This window comes from Gekko japonicus, unplaced genomic scaffold (genome assembly GCF_001447785.1).
Source record: "Gekko japonicus isolate JY-2015 unplaced genomic scaffold, Gekko_japonicus_V1.1 scaffold322, whole genome shotgun sequence".
NCBI lineage: Eukaryota > Metazoa > Chordata > Lepidosauria > Squamata > Gekkonidae > Gekko > Gekko japonicus.
In genome coordinates this window covers 613,843-634,106 of record NW_015163616.1, presented here as the reverse complement: position 1 = coordinate 634,106, position 20,264 = coordinate 613,843, and the positions used below count along the sequence as shown (strand labels likewise).

The 20,264-nt window shown below is 41.3% G+C and overlaps 1 protein-coding gene across 1 annotated transcript in view; it reads left to right on the top strand.

Annotated features, from left to right (window-relative positions):
- Positions 1 to 20,264, top strand: part of LOC107107165 (plexin-A2-like) — a 552,061-nt gene that overhangs the window by 372,914 nt on the left and 158,883 nt on the right. The window contains exons 9-11 of the mRNA XM_015407422.1: positions 8,605 to 8,805; positions 13,040 to 13,136; positions 20,097 to 20,264. Coding sequence (XP_015262908.1) covers positions 8,605 to 8,805; positions 13,040 to 13,136; positions 20,097 to 20,264 — 466 coding nt within the window. The remainder of the gene's footprint in view (positions 1 to 8,604; positions 8,806 to 13,039; positions 13,137 to 20,096) is intronic.

Genomic DNA, 20,264 nt, shown 5'->3' with positions numbered 1-20,264 from the left:
TCTAAAGTAGAAGTCAGAACATGAAGAATATATTGTGAAAATTTAAAGTGTTGGCCATTATACAGTGAAGGCCATATTCCAGGCCAATGTTAATATTGTTGTGTGCAAATATTTTTTTCTTTCAGCAAGACCTTATAAAATCCCTAATATGCTTTTTATGCTCCAGGTTTTTTAAATGTCTTGTAACTCAGTAGTTGTAGCTACATGGTGCAGGCAGTATAAGCAGTTATCACAGTGTAATCTTGCTTGTGCACACTTAACACCCTTGCTGAGTTTGAATCAGGGCTTTCTAGATCTTAATCCACTTCTTTATACTTCTTCCTGATTTCATCCATTCCCCTACAAGTGAATAGTTTAAGACCTTGCATTTTGTTAAACAACAGCTGTTACTAAAGGGATTCCAAGCAATGGGAGTTTAATAACTGCTGACAGCATAGAGATTTTTGAACAAGACAGAAAAGTAAGCAGGACTATGTCTGAGAAGAGAGCAAAGAGGGAAAGGTTTTGCATGTTAAGGCAAAATTGTCACTGGAATTACTGGCTTTACTGAGATAAAGCGGGATCTGAAGGTGTAAAGGGAGGTGTTTGCACAAAACAAATTGGTGGATATAAACTGCATTTTAAATTAGTATTGCTAATCATCAGCATGAAAATGCCCTTGTCAGTTTGCAAAGCAAAGATCAGAAAACAAAATGAAATAAGGAACTGGGTTCACTAAAAAAACAAATAGAAATTCAGCAGCTGCTAAATTCTACTTCTTCCATTGGATTTCCTCTATTTTATGCCAGCTTTCTAAAAGATCACATTCTTTGGAGTCTACCAATGTAAATTAGGAATGATGTTAGCCAAATCAATGGAGCTATCCACAATGTGGAGGGAGAGCAGTGTTTTAGATCACATGCCAATTTGGTTAGCATATATCAGTGTGCATAATTAGCTAAAGCTTGCAAGGTACTTGCAAAATAAGTTGGCTGCACATAAGGAGCTTTGCTTTTATCCCTTTAGGTTCCAGGTCTTTTTTACTTTACTTAGAAAGGCAATCCTAGGCATCAATAGGTGTTTACTTGTAAAAAAACAACCCTGTATTTGAAGACAAAATATTACTTCTAGATATGTTCCTTTAACATACTGTTTTCATTTGCAGACTAACATCTCAGAGTACTCCACTATTCCCTGACAGTATTTTTGTAAAAGTATGGTAGTGTACGATTGATGCTGAATATTTGACTAAGATTTGTAGGAGCAGAAAAAAGTTGCATACCAAACACAGATCAATTCTAACAATGTTTTCTTCATGAAACCTGTAGCACCACCATATGATGACCCACAAGAAGCTAAAATGTGGGATAGCTGATGGGGAACTCGGACAGAGAAACTGGGGAACCCCATGTGGATGTCCCATTACTGCGGTGCGGCATTGGCATCCACACCAGGAATTGGGAAACCACCCAAGCCTGTCCCCATGGGGAAACCGCCATCATCCCAGGACTCGATTCTATTCTGAAGATGGTAGCAGATCTTTGTCAAATCCTTATCTGTAAACATACAGATATCTCAACATACATCTATCTCAAAACGTGTAAAGAATGTTACATTTCATAGGGACACAGATAATGCATTATAAAAAAGATTAAAGTGTTATATGAACACATCTATCACAAGAATGTGTAATACGTTTAGCTGAAGTAGAAAAATTGTGGCCTCAGGTAAATGCATATTTGTGTCACCAAAAGTATGGTGAATTCAGTGTACCTGCCAGATTTTTTTAGAACAGAATTCCAAATTGTTAGAAACACTTGTTCTTTGTGAATCCTGGCTTCAGTTCTGACTTACTATAGATTAACAAGGTTTTTAGATTTGTAACATTTGTGTTGTGTCCAATATACATAAGGGCTGACTCCAGCCTATTAAGTACACTGATGTATATATCTTTGTATCCTCTCTAGTCAGCACATACTAACTTTTTAAAATGTTACTAATGCTTTAATATCTGTCACCAATAAAAATGAGATTTATTCATGTGTTCAAACAGCCTAATTAGAAAGATAAAAAAGGAGAAATGTGCTTTCACTAAATGCTCAGATCTTTGTGCTTGGATACCCTGATGTAGTTAATCACTTACATATAAATACATGTATGTGGATTAATTCTTGTGTATACTAAGTCAGCAGGTTCTCAGACAAAACTATTAGCACTTTAAATAACTAACTAAATAAAGAACACTCAAAGCCCAATATAAAACATTGCACCTGGCAGCCGACAATATTTTTTTCTAAGCAGAACATGCAAGCAAACCACAGGCCCCTACAGGTTCTGTGTCTTCATTCTCTCATCTGATAAATTCAGTGAAAATGGCCAGTAGCAACACAGTACCCACAAGTGCCTTGTGCAGTTGGTGATATTGCATCCTGTAGCATATCCTTTCTCATTCGTAGATCCCTTTATTAATGCAATCACTGAAGCTGTCAAACAGCAAAAGCCTACAGTTTCTTTCTTGTCCCTAGAGTCAAGTATACACACAGTCTGCCTGATTCTTTACTTTCACTTAGAGTCCCAATGTGACATTTCCCTCCCAATGAAACCTTTGCTAAGAGAAAAACTCCATTATGTCCTCCTTGTATCTAATGATAACAGAAATCATTTTCCAGCCAACGTTTCCAGTCATACAATGTACAAATTTGTGGGGGGGGGGGACTTTCACCTACATCCATCTAAAAGAAAACAGTTTTCTAGCATTCTGCAGATATATTCAAATACTGTAGGCTGGGCAGTATTTTCAACTCCTTTTCAACTCCTGTGTTCTATGGTGCATGCAGGGTTTTTGTCTTATAACAATATAACTCACATATTTTAGCAAAACAGCATGAATCTTAAATTTTATGTTCTGAAACTTTAAAAGATGAAAGGATAATTAGATGCCTTTAATTTGGGGGCCTAACTCAACAGTACTCTGTTTGGAATACCCCTAGTCTTCAAAATAAAATAAAAGAAGTAGTGAAAAGTCACCATTAACTTGGGCATGTACAATAGCATGGCATATAGAAAGACACGGTAGCAGAGTACCTCTAGGTGTACTTTTATCTTTGTGCCACCTTTACTGGCTTCTCCTGTTATACAGACACTTCTTGGTAGTACTTTTTCTGTCTAAATATTTGCATTTCAAAAATCCCTTTAGCAGCCCTGTGCAGCACTCCTTCTAAGCCAGCAGCCTCTATGCCAAGGCTAAACACTCCTAAGCCAGCAGCCTCTATGCCAAGGCTAACACTGGCATAATGTACTTACAGTCTTGTGCACTTAGCAAAGCATAAAGTACAATAGTAGCACTAGAAACCAGTGATAATGTAGCATTATTGACTGTCACTCCCAGAGCATGCAGGACAACTCTTCACTCTGCATTACCCATGTAGGGGGAGCACCAATCAACCTGTGATGAAAGCAGGGATCTGTGAAGCCAGTTTACATTCCCCCCAGCACATAATGGCAATTGTGCTCCGGGGGGCAAATCACAACTCCTCTACCAGTACAAGTCTGGTCCTCTTGTGTACATGTTTGTGTTGAGGCCTGTGAGGAAACAGAACACACTTGTTTATAAAGAGATGGAAAGCAACCAAATGGACCAAGAAAAAAATCATGCCAAAGCAACAGCCCCCAGGAAGCAACAAGGTAATCTGCCCAGTCATTCGGTATTATTCAGGGGAAAGGGCTGTGCATAACACAACCCTTCATTAACTTCAGTGTTTTAAGGAAAATACTGAAGTTAATGAAGCTAGCACACTGTACATGTGTGAATGCAAGGTTTAGCATGCTTTACCATTTCTATTTAAAAACAGCCTACAGCCTCCTATGCACATCAGGCTCCTGACATGGGGAATGGCCATTCTCGCACCTTCATCTTCTCACCTTCATGTTTCTGTTCTGTCTGCGAAATAGCGAGCCATCCTCACCCCTCACCCACAATTTTACAGTGAGATTCCCTTGGACCTTTCTTGTTTCTTGAGCAGGGACATTTTCTCTTTTCTGCCTGAAGTTTGGAACAGAGCCTTGCTTCTGAGCCAACTTGGGCTGAGTATCTGCCCCCAAAAACGTGTGCAGGGCTTTCTGAGCATGGACCTTGGACAAAGCAGGGAATGTAGGTTCATCAGACTACAAAGACCAGTTCCCCTGGAGAAAATTAATGCTTTGGAAGGTGGGCTTTATGGCATTGTACCCCACTGAGGTCCCTGTCCTTTCCAGGCTCCATCCACAAATTTCCAGGAGTTTCCCTGCCTGAAGCTGGCAACCCTGTCCCTCATCCCACTTCCCCCCATGCAAACTGTGCTAGCAGAAAAAAGAGTTGCTGTTTGAGAGCATCTCCCAATTGACACAAGAGCAAATGCACTGAAGTCAATGGGGCTCCTCTCATGTAAATCTGTATTCCAGGTAAGAGAGGCAAAGTGAGTATGCAAGTGGAAAAACTAGGGAGAGCTTGCGGTTTAGCAGGGGACCATCAGACAAAGTGCAGGAGGCTGAGAGGGGATGCAGTGCTTGGCAGAGTGATCGTGGAGCTGTCAAAATAGAGTGGTGTTTCAGTTAAGTGTTTCTGCGCATGCCTAAAAGCGATTTTTTAAAAAGGATGCCACCCAACAGTGCGCTCCAGGGTAGACTTGTAGCAATAATCTCAATGATTGACCATCGAGGAAGTGCACTGTGAAGCCGGCTCATGGCGGGGTGTCTGATCAAAACTTTCAGTTACAACATAATACGGCATACTTAAAGGCATGCCTAAACCATGCCAAGCCTGTCATCTGACCACAGCCATCTTCAGTGGAAAAAGGGGGATTTAGAAGATGAGTTGAATCAAGCAGCTAAGTTACCAATTCTGAAATCCTGGTGTGGATAAAGTATTTTATTGTTATGATAGCTTGTTGGACTGAAACCATAACTTCCTTTCTAACATGCTAACACTTGGGTTTACACCTGGGTTTTTAACAAAATCTATGGTAAGTTTACAAAAAGAAAAAAAAGTAATACCTTATGTTTCAGCCAAAAAGATACAACAAAACAGTGTGCTAGTTTTTGTGTTTTTCAGAGCTCTTCATTAGTAGGGACAGTGAGAGGGGAAGATGTTGCAGGCAGTGGTCTTAAGCTTTCTTGTCATCATCCTGTGTAGAATTACAGGCAGATTTGAATAGATGACATGGTATTGGATGGAGCTGGAGGTGTTATCACATTTTACTTTCAGCCTTCTGGGTACAAGAAGGATGAAAGGAAGCATCCAACTGAAATTATTAAATCAATACTTGATCAAGTGTCTCGCTGGTACCAAACAGAACACACAGCTTAAAAGCCAAGGACAAGAGGAAAATATGAACTATTATCATTATTGGTTGAGTTTTTGATCATATGTTGGAGTTGAGAACAGGTGCCTAACTGTTGGGTGTTACAAGTCAAAACACTTCAGTATTTACAGGGTTAATGATGTTTGTCACATGTTTGTTTGTAACCAATCTGTTTAGACAATAGAATGCCCGGGAATTTTGGAGCTAACTTGCTAGTCTGATTGGAAACCAATGTGTCAAGTATTTAGCATATTGGCTTCTCTTTCCTCTCTTTGTTCTGACTGAGAAGGAGATGCCATTCTCTTCCTGTTTTACCTTTTAGCTGTAAGGATGTAGCCATATTAGCTCTTTGTTATTTTCATATCCTGGTTACCTTTTTCACATTTTAGGTTTTTAGGCCCCTGCCACACGGCAGGGGATAAGTCGCTCAAAGCGCGGCTTTTAAAAGCCGCGCCAAAGTTGAGACGCCGCGGCGGGATCCCACGGATCCCCTGGGCCGTGGCGCCTTTTCTCCCTGGCACGATCAGATGCCGGGGAGAAAACACAGTTCAGACGGGGAGCCTGCCGAACTGCGCATGTCGGAGCATGCGCAGTTCGGCTAGGAGCCGGGGATGCGCCGGCGCAAAGACGCGCCGGCGATCTGACGGCCCGGCTTGCGGCGCCTCGTCGAGATGAACCACCTAGGTAGGTGGTTCTAAGTTGATGCACTGTTTCGGGCAGAAGGGCCGGTTTGGGGACAGAAGCACTACACTTCCCAGATGTTGTGGTGGAATCGCGCCCGTTTGCTGCGTCCCCGAACTGTCCTTCTACCGGACCAAATTCATCCATGTGGACGGGGCCATAGTAAACTTTTATATTTTAAAACACACCATGGACTCAGTCTCTTAAAACTCTGCTGACTTACTCAAAAGAATCCCAACACTAACATTATTTATTGCTTCTTCTCTTGACAGCCAGTTCACATTATTTGTGTTTTCAGGCTTTCCCCTCAAAGTTCCTGGTCTGTATAAAAAGAGAACAGGGTAGTCCCATGAAACGGAGATCTTTTCCCCACCCCTTCAGAATATGTACAAGAACGTCTTTGTTTTTTTCATTGTAGTGAGGTAACTTTTTATTTGGTCATTAGGTACTGCTATAGTGCTATTAGCTGTGCAAACAGCACAATAGTAACACCTAGAGAGAAATTAGATGCATTACTGCAAAGCAAAGAGTACAAAAACCATTTAAAGAAGGTGCGATATAAACAGCCTTCAGTGCTTTTAAGTGTAGTGAACATATACCAAAAAACTCTCTGAATTAATTGTGTTTACATATATTTAACAATTCTTGTTCTTTAACATCCAAATCCTAGAGATATGAGGATCATTAATGGTGCAGCTAAAAACATCTGCCAATTTAGTTAGAGCAACACCCTATAGAAAAGGGCCTCCAATTATGCTATGGGTCATTCTGTGTGTAAGATGAACTGTTTTAGAAGCAAGGACAAGGGTGCACAGGGTAAGTACTTAGTCACAAATATTTTCCTCCAGCTCATAAAGTCACTCCTTAGAAAATACGGTCCTTTCCCCACTGTGACAGCAGAAGTTTTCCCCAACCTGATCTAAAAATCACTTCTGACAAAATTTGTCTTAAAAATGAAATAAAACATATACAAGAGTTGTCATAAAAGTTTATGGACCTTCTGGGTAAAGCTACTGGGTCTCTCAAAACAGACATAATCTTTTTTCCATTTATATACACCTGAGCTAATATAGAAGTTGAAGCATTATTAGAACTGTGATAATCACTAGAGAAGGCTGTGAGCAAACATTCATCAGTGAGATGGATGTACTTGCTTTCTGGCTGCACAAGTCTGTGGTTCTGCAACTAAAAATAAGCAATGATGGTTCTAAGAGTTTGCATTTGTATGATTTGTTGAGATCAAGTAATCTTTTTGTGGACAAGATCTAGAGTCTTATTTAGACCCTCATTTTATTTGTTTGCTGGATTGTGTCCAGCCTTTCTTCTGAGGAGCTCAAAATAACTTTATTTGTTATGTATTTGGTGTAGTAGTTAGGAGCACAGACTCTAATCTAGGAGAACTGGGTTTGATTCCCCACTCCTCCACTTGCACCTGGCTGGATGACCTTGGGCAAGCCGTAGTTCTGATAAGAGCTGTTCTTGAAAAAGAGCAATTTCTGTCAGAGCTCTCTCAGCCCCACCTACCTCACAGGGTGTCTGTTGTGGGGAGGGGAAGGGAAAGGAGTTTTTAAGCCACTCTGAGACACCTTTGGATAGTGAAGGGCGGGGTATAAATCTAATCTCTTCTTCTTCCTCCTCCTCTTCTTCTGCCTCTTTTCCTTATGGAGATCAAAGCAGTGTATATAGAAACCCCAGGAAGTCCAGTCACAAACTAGACCCCAAAGAATTAGTGTCAGTACCCCAGCCTCAGTCCTGCCGGTGTGGCCATGAGTATGTCCACAGCATCCAGAATATGAGTCATTGTGTGTTGATGATTTGAATATAATCTTCTCTTCAGTTTAACCTTTAAAAATGAAATTATTAATGAAAAGACAATTTTACATAATTTATGGTGTCATAAACTGGAATTTCCCATTCAATAATTAACAGATAGTACCTTGGTTATGTGCTATTGTGCTGTAGGGTTCACTATGTAATTGGATGTGTGCTTTATTTTGAAAATTGTGATTGCTATGAATGATATTTCTTAGGTTTCATGTTTGTGATACTAGATGAATACCATGATTATAAATCCAAAAGGAGTTCGCAAGACAGCTTGATATTCTAAACCAACATATTTGTAAAACGTTTGTATTTGCTGGTTAGAAAAGCCTTGCTTATTTCAACCCTGAATGACTTTAATCTTTCTTTCAAAACGTACACATACACTTTGAGAGAATTCTCTGAATTGTCAGAGGCTTACTTAGAGGAGCCTCATTTTAATTGCAAAAGCAAATGTGAACTCTTGACTTATTTTTTGCTCATTTGTTTTATTTGCTTAATCATAATAGAATACATTCTTTACTGTCCATCCAGTTGATAGATTGACTGTCTAAATCAGAGGTAGATTGTATGATGACAAACTGACTCATTTATTTCCAGCCATAATAAGAAACTGCTCCAAGGAATCAGAATGATCATCCCAGAGAATTAGGACTGAAAATCATGAGAGCTAAAATGTATAGTTTGGAGTCTCTGTAGCCACCCTTGCTCTTCATCTGCTGATTCATGTGTATTCAGAGGCAGCAGTTACCTAGATATTTGTGTTTTGTTTATTTTCCTCTAGGATTGCCCACAGCTGTTCCCTACAGAAGAGATTTTGATCCCTGTTGGTGAGGTGAAGCCCATCACCTTGAAGGCCAGAAATTTACCACAGCCTCAGTCTGGTCAGCGTGGCTATGAGTGTGTCCTCAACATCCAAGGCGTGATTCATCGTGTGCCTGCTCTTCGCTTCAACAGCTCAAGTGTCCAGTGCCAGAATAGCTCAGTAAGAGCCTTGGGTTGGGGCAGGATTGTCGGGAAAGGGAGAAGAGTGAGAAAGCAGTCTCTGTGTTAAAGGATGTGGGAAATGATGTTAGGATAGGAAAGATACAAATAAAGAACATATATGAAATTGTATGAGATCCAAGATAAACATGCAGTGGCATGAACTAGTGGAATGATGTAACAGAGTGATGCTGTCAGTAGAATATACCAGCCATGGGAAGGGGGAATAGAGAGTACCAAAATGTTCTTCTCTTTCTCAGTCCCCTGGCAGGTTTCCAGGTAATTACAGTGAATGATGTACACCTAGGTTAGCATATCTGAAACAATGACCTTGCTAGAATTTATATGATAATTTATCAGAAATGAATCAGTGGTCCCTATTTATTAAGAGTCTCTCAATATAGTCCTAAACAGAGTTGTATCTTTCAAAGTCCACTGACTTAAATAGACTTAGAAAGGTGTCACACAGTTTAGGATTTTAGCGTATGTCTCTCACTTTCAACATGTTTTCAGTCTTCCATCAAATTAGAGACTGAAGCATCTTGATACAGCCATTCATACTACAAAAGTTGGAAGTGAAGTCATGTGGGTATCATATCTTATTTATATAATCATTTATATAATCATTTATCATTACATTATATAATCATATAATCATCATTTATATAATACCCCAACAAAGTTTTCCTCTGCTGTGTAAGACTTGTGCTTCCTCCCTACCTTATTACAAAACTTGGAAGTGAAGTCATGTGGTCCAAAGCAAAAAGGAAAACCAACTAGTTCAGTGGTAGACTTTTTTTTTTTGTCTGACAATTTAAACAAATATTCAGTAAATAGGTCTCCCAGGAATGGGTATACAAACCTTAAATATGGGGCATTTACTTTTTGTATCCATTCATCATGACTGCCCATTTCTTAATGCCAGGGCTGGCTGTTGCATTCCACAATGCTAGCTTTTCTGCCTAGCATCTTTGAGAAGGGCTTCTATTATCCTTGATCATTGGAGGCATACCTTCCTCACATTTTTCCTCATCTTCAAAGTACTGAAAGTGGCTGAAGTATGCATGAGGAACAGTATAGAAGGTAAAAGAAAGGCACAAGGAATCATTATTCCATGTGGTGAAACCAAAAAGAGGGGGGAGGGAGCAAGAGAGAGAAACGGGGGTTAAACTAATCCTGAATTCCAGGAGGGAATATGCTACAGGCAAGTGAGGTGTTTAATTAGAATCCTGGCCCCAGAGAAGATCTTTTATCTGTCAGCTTTCCCCCCCCCCTCATCTGTGACTGTGGGGGGTCAGGGAAGGGGGAGTTGGGGCAGGGATGTGACAGAGGTGTTAAGGCAAAGCTAATTCACACAGGAGAGATAAAGAGAATTGCAGGCCGCTTATCAGGGAACTGTCAAATTCCAGGCTGCAGCAGCATGATAGAATGTGTAATACTGGAAAGCTGCCTGTTGCTGGGAGAGGAAGGGTTAGGAACAGGGATGAGAGTGAGAGAAGGAAGAAATGAAAAGTAACCTCCATGATAAAAGCACAACCAAGAATGGCCTCTGCATTCTTGCCTGTTGAGAAACAAGATTTTGGATGATTTGACAGGAGTATCCAAATGGACAAGAATGATGTTGGAATCAATCCAACCAGTCCTATAAAAACAGTCTTTGTTGCTTTGTAGAAACTTCATTTTTTTAACCTAGAAATAATCCAAAATTATATATTATTGGATTAATTGATCATTTAACTTTGTTGCAAGTGTTTCATTCATCATTTATTATGTTGGAATCAATCCAACCAGTCAAGACAATCAGCTTTTACCGCATCTCCAAGTCCTATAAAAACAGGCTTTGTAGAAACTTCATTTTTTAAACCTAGAAATCCAAAATTATATGTTATTGGATTAATTGATCATTTAAATTTGTTGCAAGTGTTTCATTCATCATTTAGAGTAAAAGTAAAAGAAGGTCTGATTGCACAAATGTCCAGTGGCTTAACCTCTTTATGTGGCAGTAATAAAGTAAGGCAGGAGGATAGAAGTGCAATAATAAAGTTGGGCAGAAGTATGGAACACCCAGGTAGTGTGTTCAAACCTTCCCTACAGCATTCACTTAAAGTTTGTTTGTTTGTTTGTTCCTGTGGCTTTCCAGGGGGTTGAAGACCAGTGATTTAGGGCAAGAGTTCTAGCTCAGTGATAGAACATATGCCATGCATGTGGAAACTCACCAGTATAAATTCTTGGCATTTCTACTTAAAAAGGGATGACAGGTATTTTTAAGACCCTTCCCTACCTGAGATCCCAAAGAGCAGCTGCCAGGCAGAGGAGATGGTACTGGCTGCAGTCTGTCATGTCTTTAGATATGACTTCAAAGCTGATGCCTGGTGGATCTAAAGTGCATGATCAGACAGCAACATCTGTAAAAGGTTCTGCAGTTTTCAGCACCCCACCCTGGTCCACCCCTGAAGTGGAGTAAAAAGACACCTGGGAAACACCGGTTCTAATGCTTGCCAATGGGCCGCGGATGGAGTTTCCCTAGTCTGATCACTCAAGCGCACTCTCAGGCTGTCAGGATGCTTTGCTCATTCCTTCCTGTCTGGGCGCCATTTTTTTTGGCTTGCTTAGCGATATGCACACAACCGCATAATTGTCTCCATCTCTAGGCCAGCTTTGGAAGTGAGCAGGAAAGGGAGTGATATTTGTCAGGTGACCACAGCTTGCAGTGAACCAAGGGGATCACAGTGCTCCGTGGAAGGATCGGCGAGTGGTCAAAGTGAAGAATCAAATCCCAGAAGTTGGAAAGCACATGTGCAGAAAACTGCTCCCTCATTCATGTGCATGTGCAAAAGGAGCCAAAAAAAATTCCTCACCTGTCCACACCATCTGATTGCTCAGTGACAGGCTGATCCCGCAGCGAAACAAAATGTCTGATTGAGCAATTCTGTTCCAAAAGCCAACAGATGAAATAGGAGCACTTCCTGACCATGCCAAATGGCACGTCTGACCGCAGCCCTGAACTTGATGGACGAATGTACTGACTCAGCATAAAGTAGCTACATATGCCTAAATTGTCACAGGTGCCTGTATTTAATAGCTCTTTGCATTTTAAAACTACAAATAAATATTTCATTACTGTGGCTCTCAGCTTCCTGGGACATACACCCCTGAAAATACATGAATAAGGGAGACTTACAATGCTATGTGGTTCCTATATAGACAGTTATTTCCATGTAAGAAAATTGTGGAAATCTCTTATGTGGTGGTCACAGCTAGCAGTTGCTAAGCATATAAAATGCTTTTGTTTCAGTCCTTTTCAAATGCTTAAGGACCCCAGCTAAGCAATAATCTAATCTTCCCCTGCTCACATGAGTATGTTCTTAGCTCCCTTGTTCTGGTACAGTCCCTGAATCCAGAGAGTTAAATAATGAATGGGCTTTGTAACAACCGCAACAGAAAATTCAGATGGTACTGGCTCACTGGCCCCTAGACTCATATCGAACTGTTCAGAATGCTTTCTGGAATGCATTTGTTTATCATAATCATAACCTCACAAACAGCTGGGGAGTAAAAAATAGGCACTATAATAAAAACCAGTTACAAAAGAGGAAGTCCTACTTCACAGGCTTCATCTTCTGTTATAGCACTGCCGTTACTACTTGTCTTCTTTCATTTTTCCTATAACATTTTTGACCTTGACTGGGTACTTCAAAGTTATTTTGCTTACATTTCCGATTAGTGTCTCTGCAGCCAAAATGACACTTATGCTGTAATGTGTGAATTCTGAAGTGCTCAGTCTTCATGACAATGAGCTTTGTAAGAACATATGAAGAGCCCTGGTGGATCAGACCAATAGTCCATCCAGTCCAGCAACCTATTTTACACAATGACCAACCAGTTACCCCGAAGGGCCAACAAACAGGTCATAGAACAGGCTTCATCTTCTTGCTGAGAAAGGATAGTGTGCAAAATATGCCTCATTAAGTGAGGGATCTGAGTGGTAAGAACAGGCTGCATGGATTGGGTCATTAATTTATTACTTCTCTCAAGGGCTCTTGACAGATTTAATTGTCTCTTTGTGGTATGATGTGTGTCTCACTATGCAGGTGATGGATACTGTCAATCGTTCAGATCCTTTCTCACTTTCCTAAGCAATATACTGTTAAAATGCAGATAAATAAATAATAGCTCTGCCCTTAGTCCTTCTCTCAGAGAAGTAATATTAATATATTAATGCCCTTGTTCCCTAGTATCTCTATGATGGAATGGACATCAGTAACTTAGCAGTAGATTTTGCTGTGGTTTGGAATGGAAACTTCATCATCGACAACCCAGAGGATTTGAAAGGTAACAATATTAATTTATTTGATTTTTTTTGGTTAAATGGCGTTATGGGCTAGATAGAAATCTGATCAGGAAATTCAGGATTCTGTGTTTCGTAAACTCCTGTGGTACTGCTATATTTTCATTTCAGGCTTAATGAAAACTACATAATTCCAATACATTTTTTAAAAAAATCCTCTTTCACTCAGATGTCCTGCACATGCCCTAGGGAAGATTTTGTATGACATCGCCTGAAACGGTCCAAATGGGATTTCTTTGTGCAACTATTTAGTGGGGATAGAAGCGATTAAGAATTGCACAGGTACATGTGTACACATATTTCATATATTTATAAACCACATTTTCCCCTGGAAATACATTCAGATGGACATGCAATATTATGTAATAAATCAAAATACAATAATTAAACGTCTACAATTAAAAGCTAAGATTATAAAGCCAGTGGAGCCAAGAACTCAAAGAGGCCCGTATCGTTCAGTCATTTGAAAGGCTGTGTTCATGCCCTTCATGGGATTTTTCTCCATTACAGTGGAAGCTAGTTTTCACTATGATGCTTTATGTCCATTTCTAAGTCAAGGAAAAGATCACAGGAAATGTCTTCATAACCCCCTTTCTTTGAAATGGGACTCAAGGCCAGTTTCAATCATAATAAAAATGTACAATCAAGATTCCGTTACATCTAACAAACATATATAATCAAAAATTAGGTGTCAAAATTCCTTTTGAATAATTCCACCATGCATAACTTGTGAAAACAGAAAAGCAGAAGCCTTTCTAACAACTTCAGAAAGGCAATTGCATAAAATAGGAACAGCCACTGGAAAAACTCTAGACCTAGTGAGAGCTATCTTAACTACACTACAGGAGGGAATAACCAATAGGTATTGGTCCAAGGGGCAGAGCTGTACTGGGAGAGGCAGTCCTCCAGGTATATGGGTCATAGGCCATGAAAGGCTTTAAAGGTAACAACCAGCACCTTGAATTGAACTCAGAAACAAACTAGTAACCAGTGCAGAGATTTCGAAATGGGTGTAATGTATGCCAAGCAACCTCTCTCATGGATCACTGCCTTGACATGGTGAGGGGACTTGCATGGTTCAATAAGGCAGTGGGCTATGCTATGGAGGGCCACCCAGGATGGACAGGCCACAGCAGAGAATTCAGACAAAATGTGATCCACTGGAGAAGGAAATGGCAACCCACTCCAGTATCTTTGCCAAGAAAACCCCATGGACAGCAACAAAAGGCTAAAAGATATGATGCCAGAAGATGAGCCCCTCAGGTCGGAAGGTGTCTAATATGCTTCTGGGGAAGAGCAGAGGGCAAGTACAAGTAACCCCAGAAAGAGTGAAGTGGATGGGCCAAAGCTGAAATGACGCTCAGTTGTGGATGTGTTTGATGGTGAAAGGAAAGTCTGATGCTGCAAAGAACAATACTGCACAGGAACATGGAATGTAGGATCTATGAATCAAGGTAGACAGTGTTATCAATGCAATGAACATGAAGTTGAACACACTCCAAAGGACAACAGAGGACAGGAGGGCCTGGTGTGATGTGGTCCATGGGGTCGCAAAGAGTCAGACTCGACTGTGCGACTGAACAACAACAACAGTGCCAAGCAACCAAGAACATAAGAGAAGCCAATGTTGGATCAGGCCAATTGCCCATCCAATCCAACACTCTGTGTCACAACTATGGTTGCCAGCCCCCAGGTGGGAGCAAGGGATCCCCCAATTTGGCAGGCTCCTGCCCACTGCCAGCCAGCTGGCCAGTGGGGGAAGCCCCACCCCCAACAGCCACCACCCAGTGTAACGTCCCCAGCCTGATGACATCACATAGAAGTGACATCATTACACCCGGGATATTGTGCAGCAACTCACCGGTAACCTGCCCCCTGTACTCTTGGAGAGGTCCCTCCAACCACTGCCAGCAAGCAAAGAGGATCTGGCAACCCTACAAGCAACTGGCCACTGCTCATAAGAGGACTGCTGCATTTTGTACCAGTTGACGTTTCCAGATAATCTTGAAAGTCAGCCCCAATAGGACATACTATAGTAGTGCAGTCTCAGGTTACTGTTGCATGGATCAGCATGGCCAGATTCACAGGCTCCAAGAAGTGGGGCACCTCTGAACAAGATGTAACAAGCAGAAAAGATTCACAGGCTCCAAGAAGTGGGGCAGCCTCTGAACAAGATGTAACAAGCAGAAAACACTTTTTGCAACCACTGCAGCATTTTTCTCCAGTAAAAGACACAGGTCTACAACCACCCCCAAGCTCATAACTGAGTCTAACAGAAAAAGACTTACCCTATCTTTTAACTGATGTGAATATGTTAGGTCATTACATGATTTTCTTGATTATTGTAATACTATACCCCCTTAGAAACAGAACAGAAAAGGGACTTTGCATAAGGATGTAAAATTAGATAAGAACAGAAGCCAAAGGGTACATTATAGTCCCCACTTTCTTTTGTCTACTTTGCATAGGAAAGTAGAAACTTCGCATAAGTAACCCACCATATCTTCAGATCATGGCACAACTCTGGTTTAAAAATCGTTAAAACTTTTCTGAATATGGATTAGCAACCAGATTGAAGTAACTGAAATATCAGAGGATATGTATCTGTGACTTGGGATGACTGAAAATAATCAGCTATGGTTGGGAAAATAGTCAGATGTGGCTTACTAAATCCACACTTAATGGAAAATAAAGTTAGAAAAAGCGGTTTAATGATAGCTGCTACACTAAGTGGAATGCCTAGAAAAATACACATGCTATCAGAGTCAATTATATGATCAAAGCTACATTCCTGTGCACACTTACCCAAAATAAGCTTCATTGAACACAGTGTGGGTTACTTCTGAGTAAACATATTTAGAATTCGACAGTAAATCTGTGGCAGTTCAGACCAAAACAAGACTTCTGAAAGCAGCAGACTTGTTCCCTGAAATGAATACCCGTTAAAGAGTCTGGGTTTTATGGCTGCAAGGACATCCCATCTGAGTTATATTTTGCTTTCCAGTGCTTTTGAAGTTTACTGTGGAACCTGATATATTGGAAGTCCTGCCAGGCTCCCTGGGAATGGAGACATTGTTTTCAGTGAGGTCTTTCTTGGTTGAAATCAGTGGAGGAAACTAAACAAAGAGGTTTTGAAGGCTGTCTTCCAAATCAAGCATGGAAGAAATAATATCTAAGAACATCTGGGGAAAAGGTTCAACAGGAAGGAGAAGGGTTTATATGCCCCCATTGTTCAAACTCGTGTGCTAGTAAGAACCTTACATAACCTTGCTCATAGCTCTTGAGTTCTAGTTTTGGTTGGATCCCGGCAGTGCTATCAGCTAATATCTGAAGAGGGAGCTATTAAATCAGAGACAGAGAGAAATTTACTTAGGAATGCAATGTGCCATTTTTGAGCTTGATCTGCTGTTTTGTATGTGCTCAGTTTGGTAATCCTTAACAAAGCATTAACTATAAGACAGATGTTAAGAATTTCTGAAAAAGTAATACATTAAAATGTGTCATGATATTGTATATGGTTCATTCAAATCAAAATACTTTGATTCACCCAAATCAAAATGCTTTGCAAAGGGTTGAGAGGTATAGAGCTTAACTAGATAAGACACAGGGAGTTTTGTGATTGGCTCTTCCTAGCTTTTTTCCCCTTTCAAAATAGCAGCCTCATGGAGCCCAAATTTAGCTCATAACTGCAGAGAAACATTAACACTCTCCTCCTGTGCCTTTGGCCTGGCAAAAATGCCCCTACTAAGCTCACATTTGCTCTATTGGAATGAAGCAACCTATAGGTAAATGGCAGCTTCTTAGGTCAGTTTCCAGTTGGGACACTGGCAAACAGAACATGCCTTGCTGGTTAAATTAAATTCCTTCCAACTTTTGGATCCAAAATTACTAAGCCAGTTATAGCCATTTTTATGATGGTACCACAATATCTGTGACAGTACTCTGCTTTCAATTTCCATTACGTTTCAGTTTCCCAGGGAGTAGGGTTGCCAGGTGTCTGTTTGGGGGTGGGGTTTCCCTCACTGGCCAGCTGAACAGCGGTGGGCCAGAGTGAACAAATACAGGGGAGCCCCCAACCCAACCAGGAACCTGGCAAGCCTACCAGGGAGCCAAAGACTCAAGGTGGAAGACTGACACTATAGAATTTTTGTCTGAAAGGGATTCTGTCCAGCCAGAAGAGTTAGCCTATATTTAAGTCACAAAAGATCACCATGAAAGCATTTTTCTCCAATCACAATGCTAGTTCTCTGGATTTGGGAAGCCTGTCATAAGCTCTCTACTGGAGTCATTATAGCTATCAAGTGTTAGCTTTATTAAATGAGCAGGACAATGCTTTTCTTGTATACTCTGAGAGAAGGTGAGGGCAGAATACAGGCAGAGGTTTCCTTGACCTTGTTCAATTCACTGCCCTCAAGTTTAGCATCATCAGAGACAGAAGCTTTGCTTATATACTTTGTAATGCACATATTCTCTAGTGCCACTCAGGGGTGGGACAGCTAAATACCTAGGGTTGCCTGCTCTGGGTTGGGAAACACCGGGAGATTTGGGGGGTGGAACTTGAGGAGGGCAGGGTTTGGGGAGGGGAGGGACTTCAATAGGGTGTAATGCCATAGAGTCCATCTTCCAAAGAGGCCATTTTCTCCAACTGAACTGATCTCATTCACCTGGAGATCCAACTGAACTGATCTCTTTCACTTGGAGATCTGTTGTAATAATGGGAGACCTCCAGCCACCACTTGGAGCTTGGCAACCCTATAAATAACAGAGGCCAATTTTCCTTTGCTCTGTTGTCTCCCCTCCCCCATCCACAATAGGCGGCCCCATTGCTTTGCAGAGTGGAGGCTGAAGCCCCTATCTTCCCCCCCAAAAAAAAATTAAAAAAGAATTGGGCAAGGCTAGAGAAGGATCAGCTCTCCCTGCAAGAAAATCTCATCTAAAAATAGCCCAGGGATTACCAAATTATGCATGAGTCTGCCATTCTCATGTAAAGTAGGGGTGGAAGTGTGTGTGTATACATATACTTCAGTCTCATGCTCTGTGTATGTATGTCTCAGAGAGCATGAGACTGAAGATAAAGCTCCATGTCTTTCTTGCCTTATCATACTGGACTGTGCTGTAGGGAGCCTTTAATTTTCTCCAAGTAAACCCATCAGCTCCTCAGTGATTACTGGGAAGTAAGTTATCCACAAAGCAGCAGAAAAATGCTCAAATGAATGGACCTAGAAGAAGAAGAGATTGGATTTATACCCCACCCTTCACTTGGAGTCTCAGAGCGGCTTACAAACTCCTTTCCCTTCCCTTCCCCTCCCCACAACAGACACTCTGTGAGGTGGGTGGGGCTGAGAGAACTCTGACACAATCTGCTCTTTCAGGAACTGCTGTGCCAGAGCTTGTGACTGACCCAAGGTCACATCAGCAGGTGCAAGTGGAGGAGTGGGGAATCAAACCCGGTTCTCCCAGATTAGAGTCCGCACACTTAACCACTACACCAAACTGGCTAGTATAGGGATTGGATGGACATATGCAATTTCTGTTTAGAAATGGATCCAGAATCCCAGCAGTGGGAAAGGACAGAAGGAAAACTCATCCTTACCCCTCCATGTGTCTGCCCCTCCTGGGCAAGGGAAAATTTCAGAGGCCAAAAAATGGAGGTCCTTTCACTACTCTGTCTGCTGTTTGGCGGGAGGGGGGGGGCTTTGAGAGTTCAACCGCAACTGAACAGGGAAGAAAAAATAGATTTGCCTGCAATATGAAGTTGAAGATCCCTTTCCCTGCAGCTTCAATCCTAATTGATTGGGAGACATACAGTACAATCCTAGGAACATTTTGCAAGGAGTAGTCTTGGGTAGGATTCTGAATAAATCTGCTTCAGGTTGCCCCTCTGAGAACATAAAAAGTGTCCTGCCGGATGAGACTAGTGATCCATCTAGTCAAGCAGCCTGTTGCACACAATGGTCAACCACTTGCCTTGGGTGGCCAATAAGCAGCGCGTAGAGGCCAAGGCTTTCCCTTGATGTCACCTCCTAGCACTGGTATTCAGAAGCTTGCTGCCTCTGGACATGAAGGTTTCTTTTAGTTATATTGGGTAATAGGTAATGATGGATCAACCCTCCAATTATCTATCTAATGCCCTTTTTAATTTCTGTGGCCATCACCACTTCCAATAGCAGCAGATTCCACAATCTAATAACTCACTGAGTGTACAAGTCCATTTACCCATCCTGAATTTATTCCCCACCAACTTCATAGGATGCCCCTGGGTTCACCCTGCCCATCACTTACCTTTTATCTCCTTTTTTCCCTCCCCCCCCCCCCGGTATCATTTGCTAAACTGAAAATCTCCAGACTCTCCAACCTATCCTCACAAGAAAGATGCTCTGACACTTGAATCATATTGGTTGCCCTCAAAACCAGTTTCAGTTGGGAGTATGACTTCCACTTAAATCCATTGCCCAACCCTAAATGCACAATATAGTGATATGAAATAATCCAAATACATTTTTAATGAAGCAAACCAGCTGAATCTGAGTGAAATTTTGGTGCACATCCCTCCTGGACACATTTCATTGCTATCCAGCTCACAATTTGACCAGCAGTGGTTTAGTTTTAAATTACTGCTGGAGAATCCAAGGACCCCAAGATAACCTGGAGCAAAGAATACTAGTAAAGTGAACACAGAGTAATTATGACTAACTACCTGGGCAGAAACAGTTGTATAGATCATCATTCCAAAGGCAGCATCTTTCATTCTCCCTGAAATTGCTCATAGTTTGAACTGTACATTTCTCCCAAATAGTACTTTCAGAATGCAGTGCAGATAAATCATTAGTCAATACAATTACCAGTTTGCACCTTACAACACTACGAGCAGATAAGTTTCCTTTGGTTTGGCAGGTATACCTTACATCTTACCTTCAGCTCATGCATGTTTTCTGTCTCCACAGTTCACCTGTATAAATGTGCTGCCCAGCGCGAAAGCTGTGGGTTGTGCCTGAAAGCAGACCAGAAATTTGAATGTGGCTGGTGCACTGTAGAAGGGAGGTGCACTCTGCGTCAGCACTGCCCCTCTTCTATTGGGGGATGGGGAAGGTGGCTTGCCTGGGCAAGCAGGA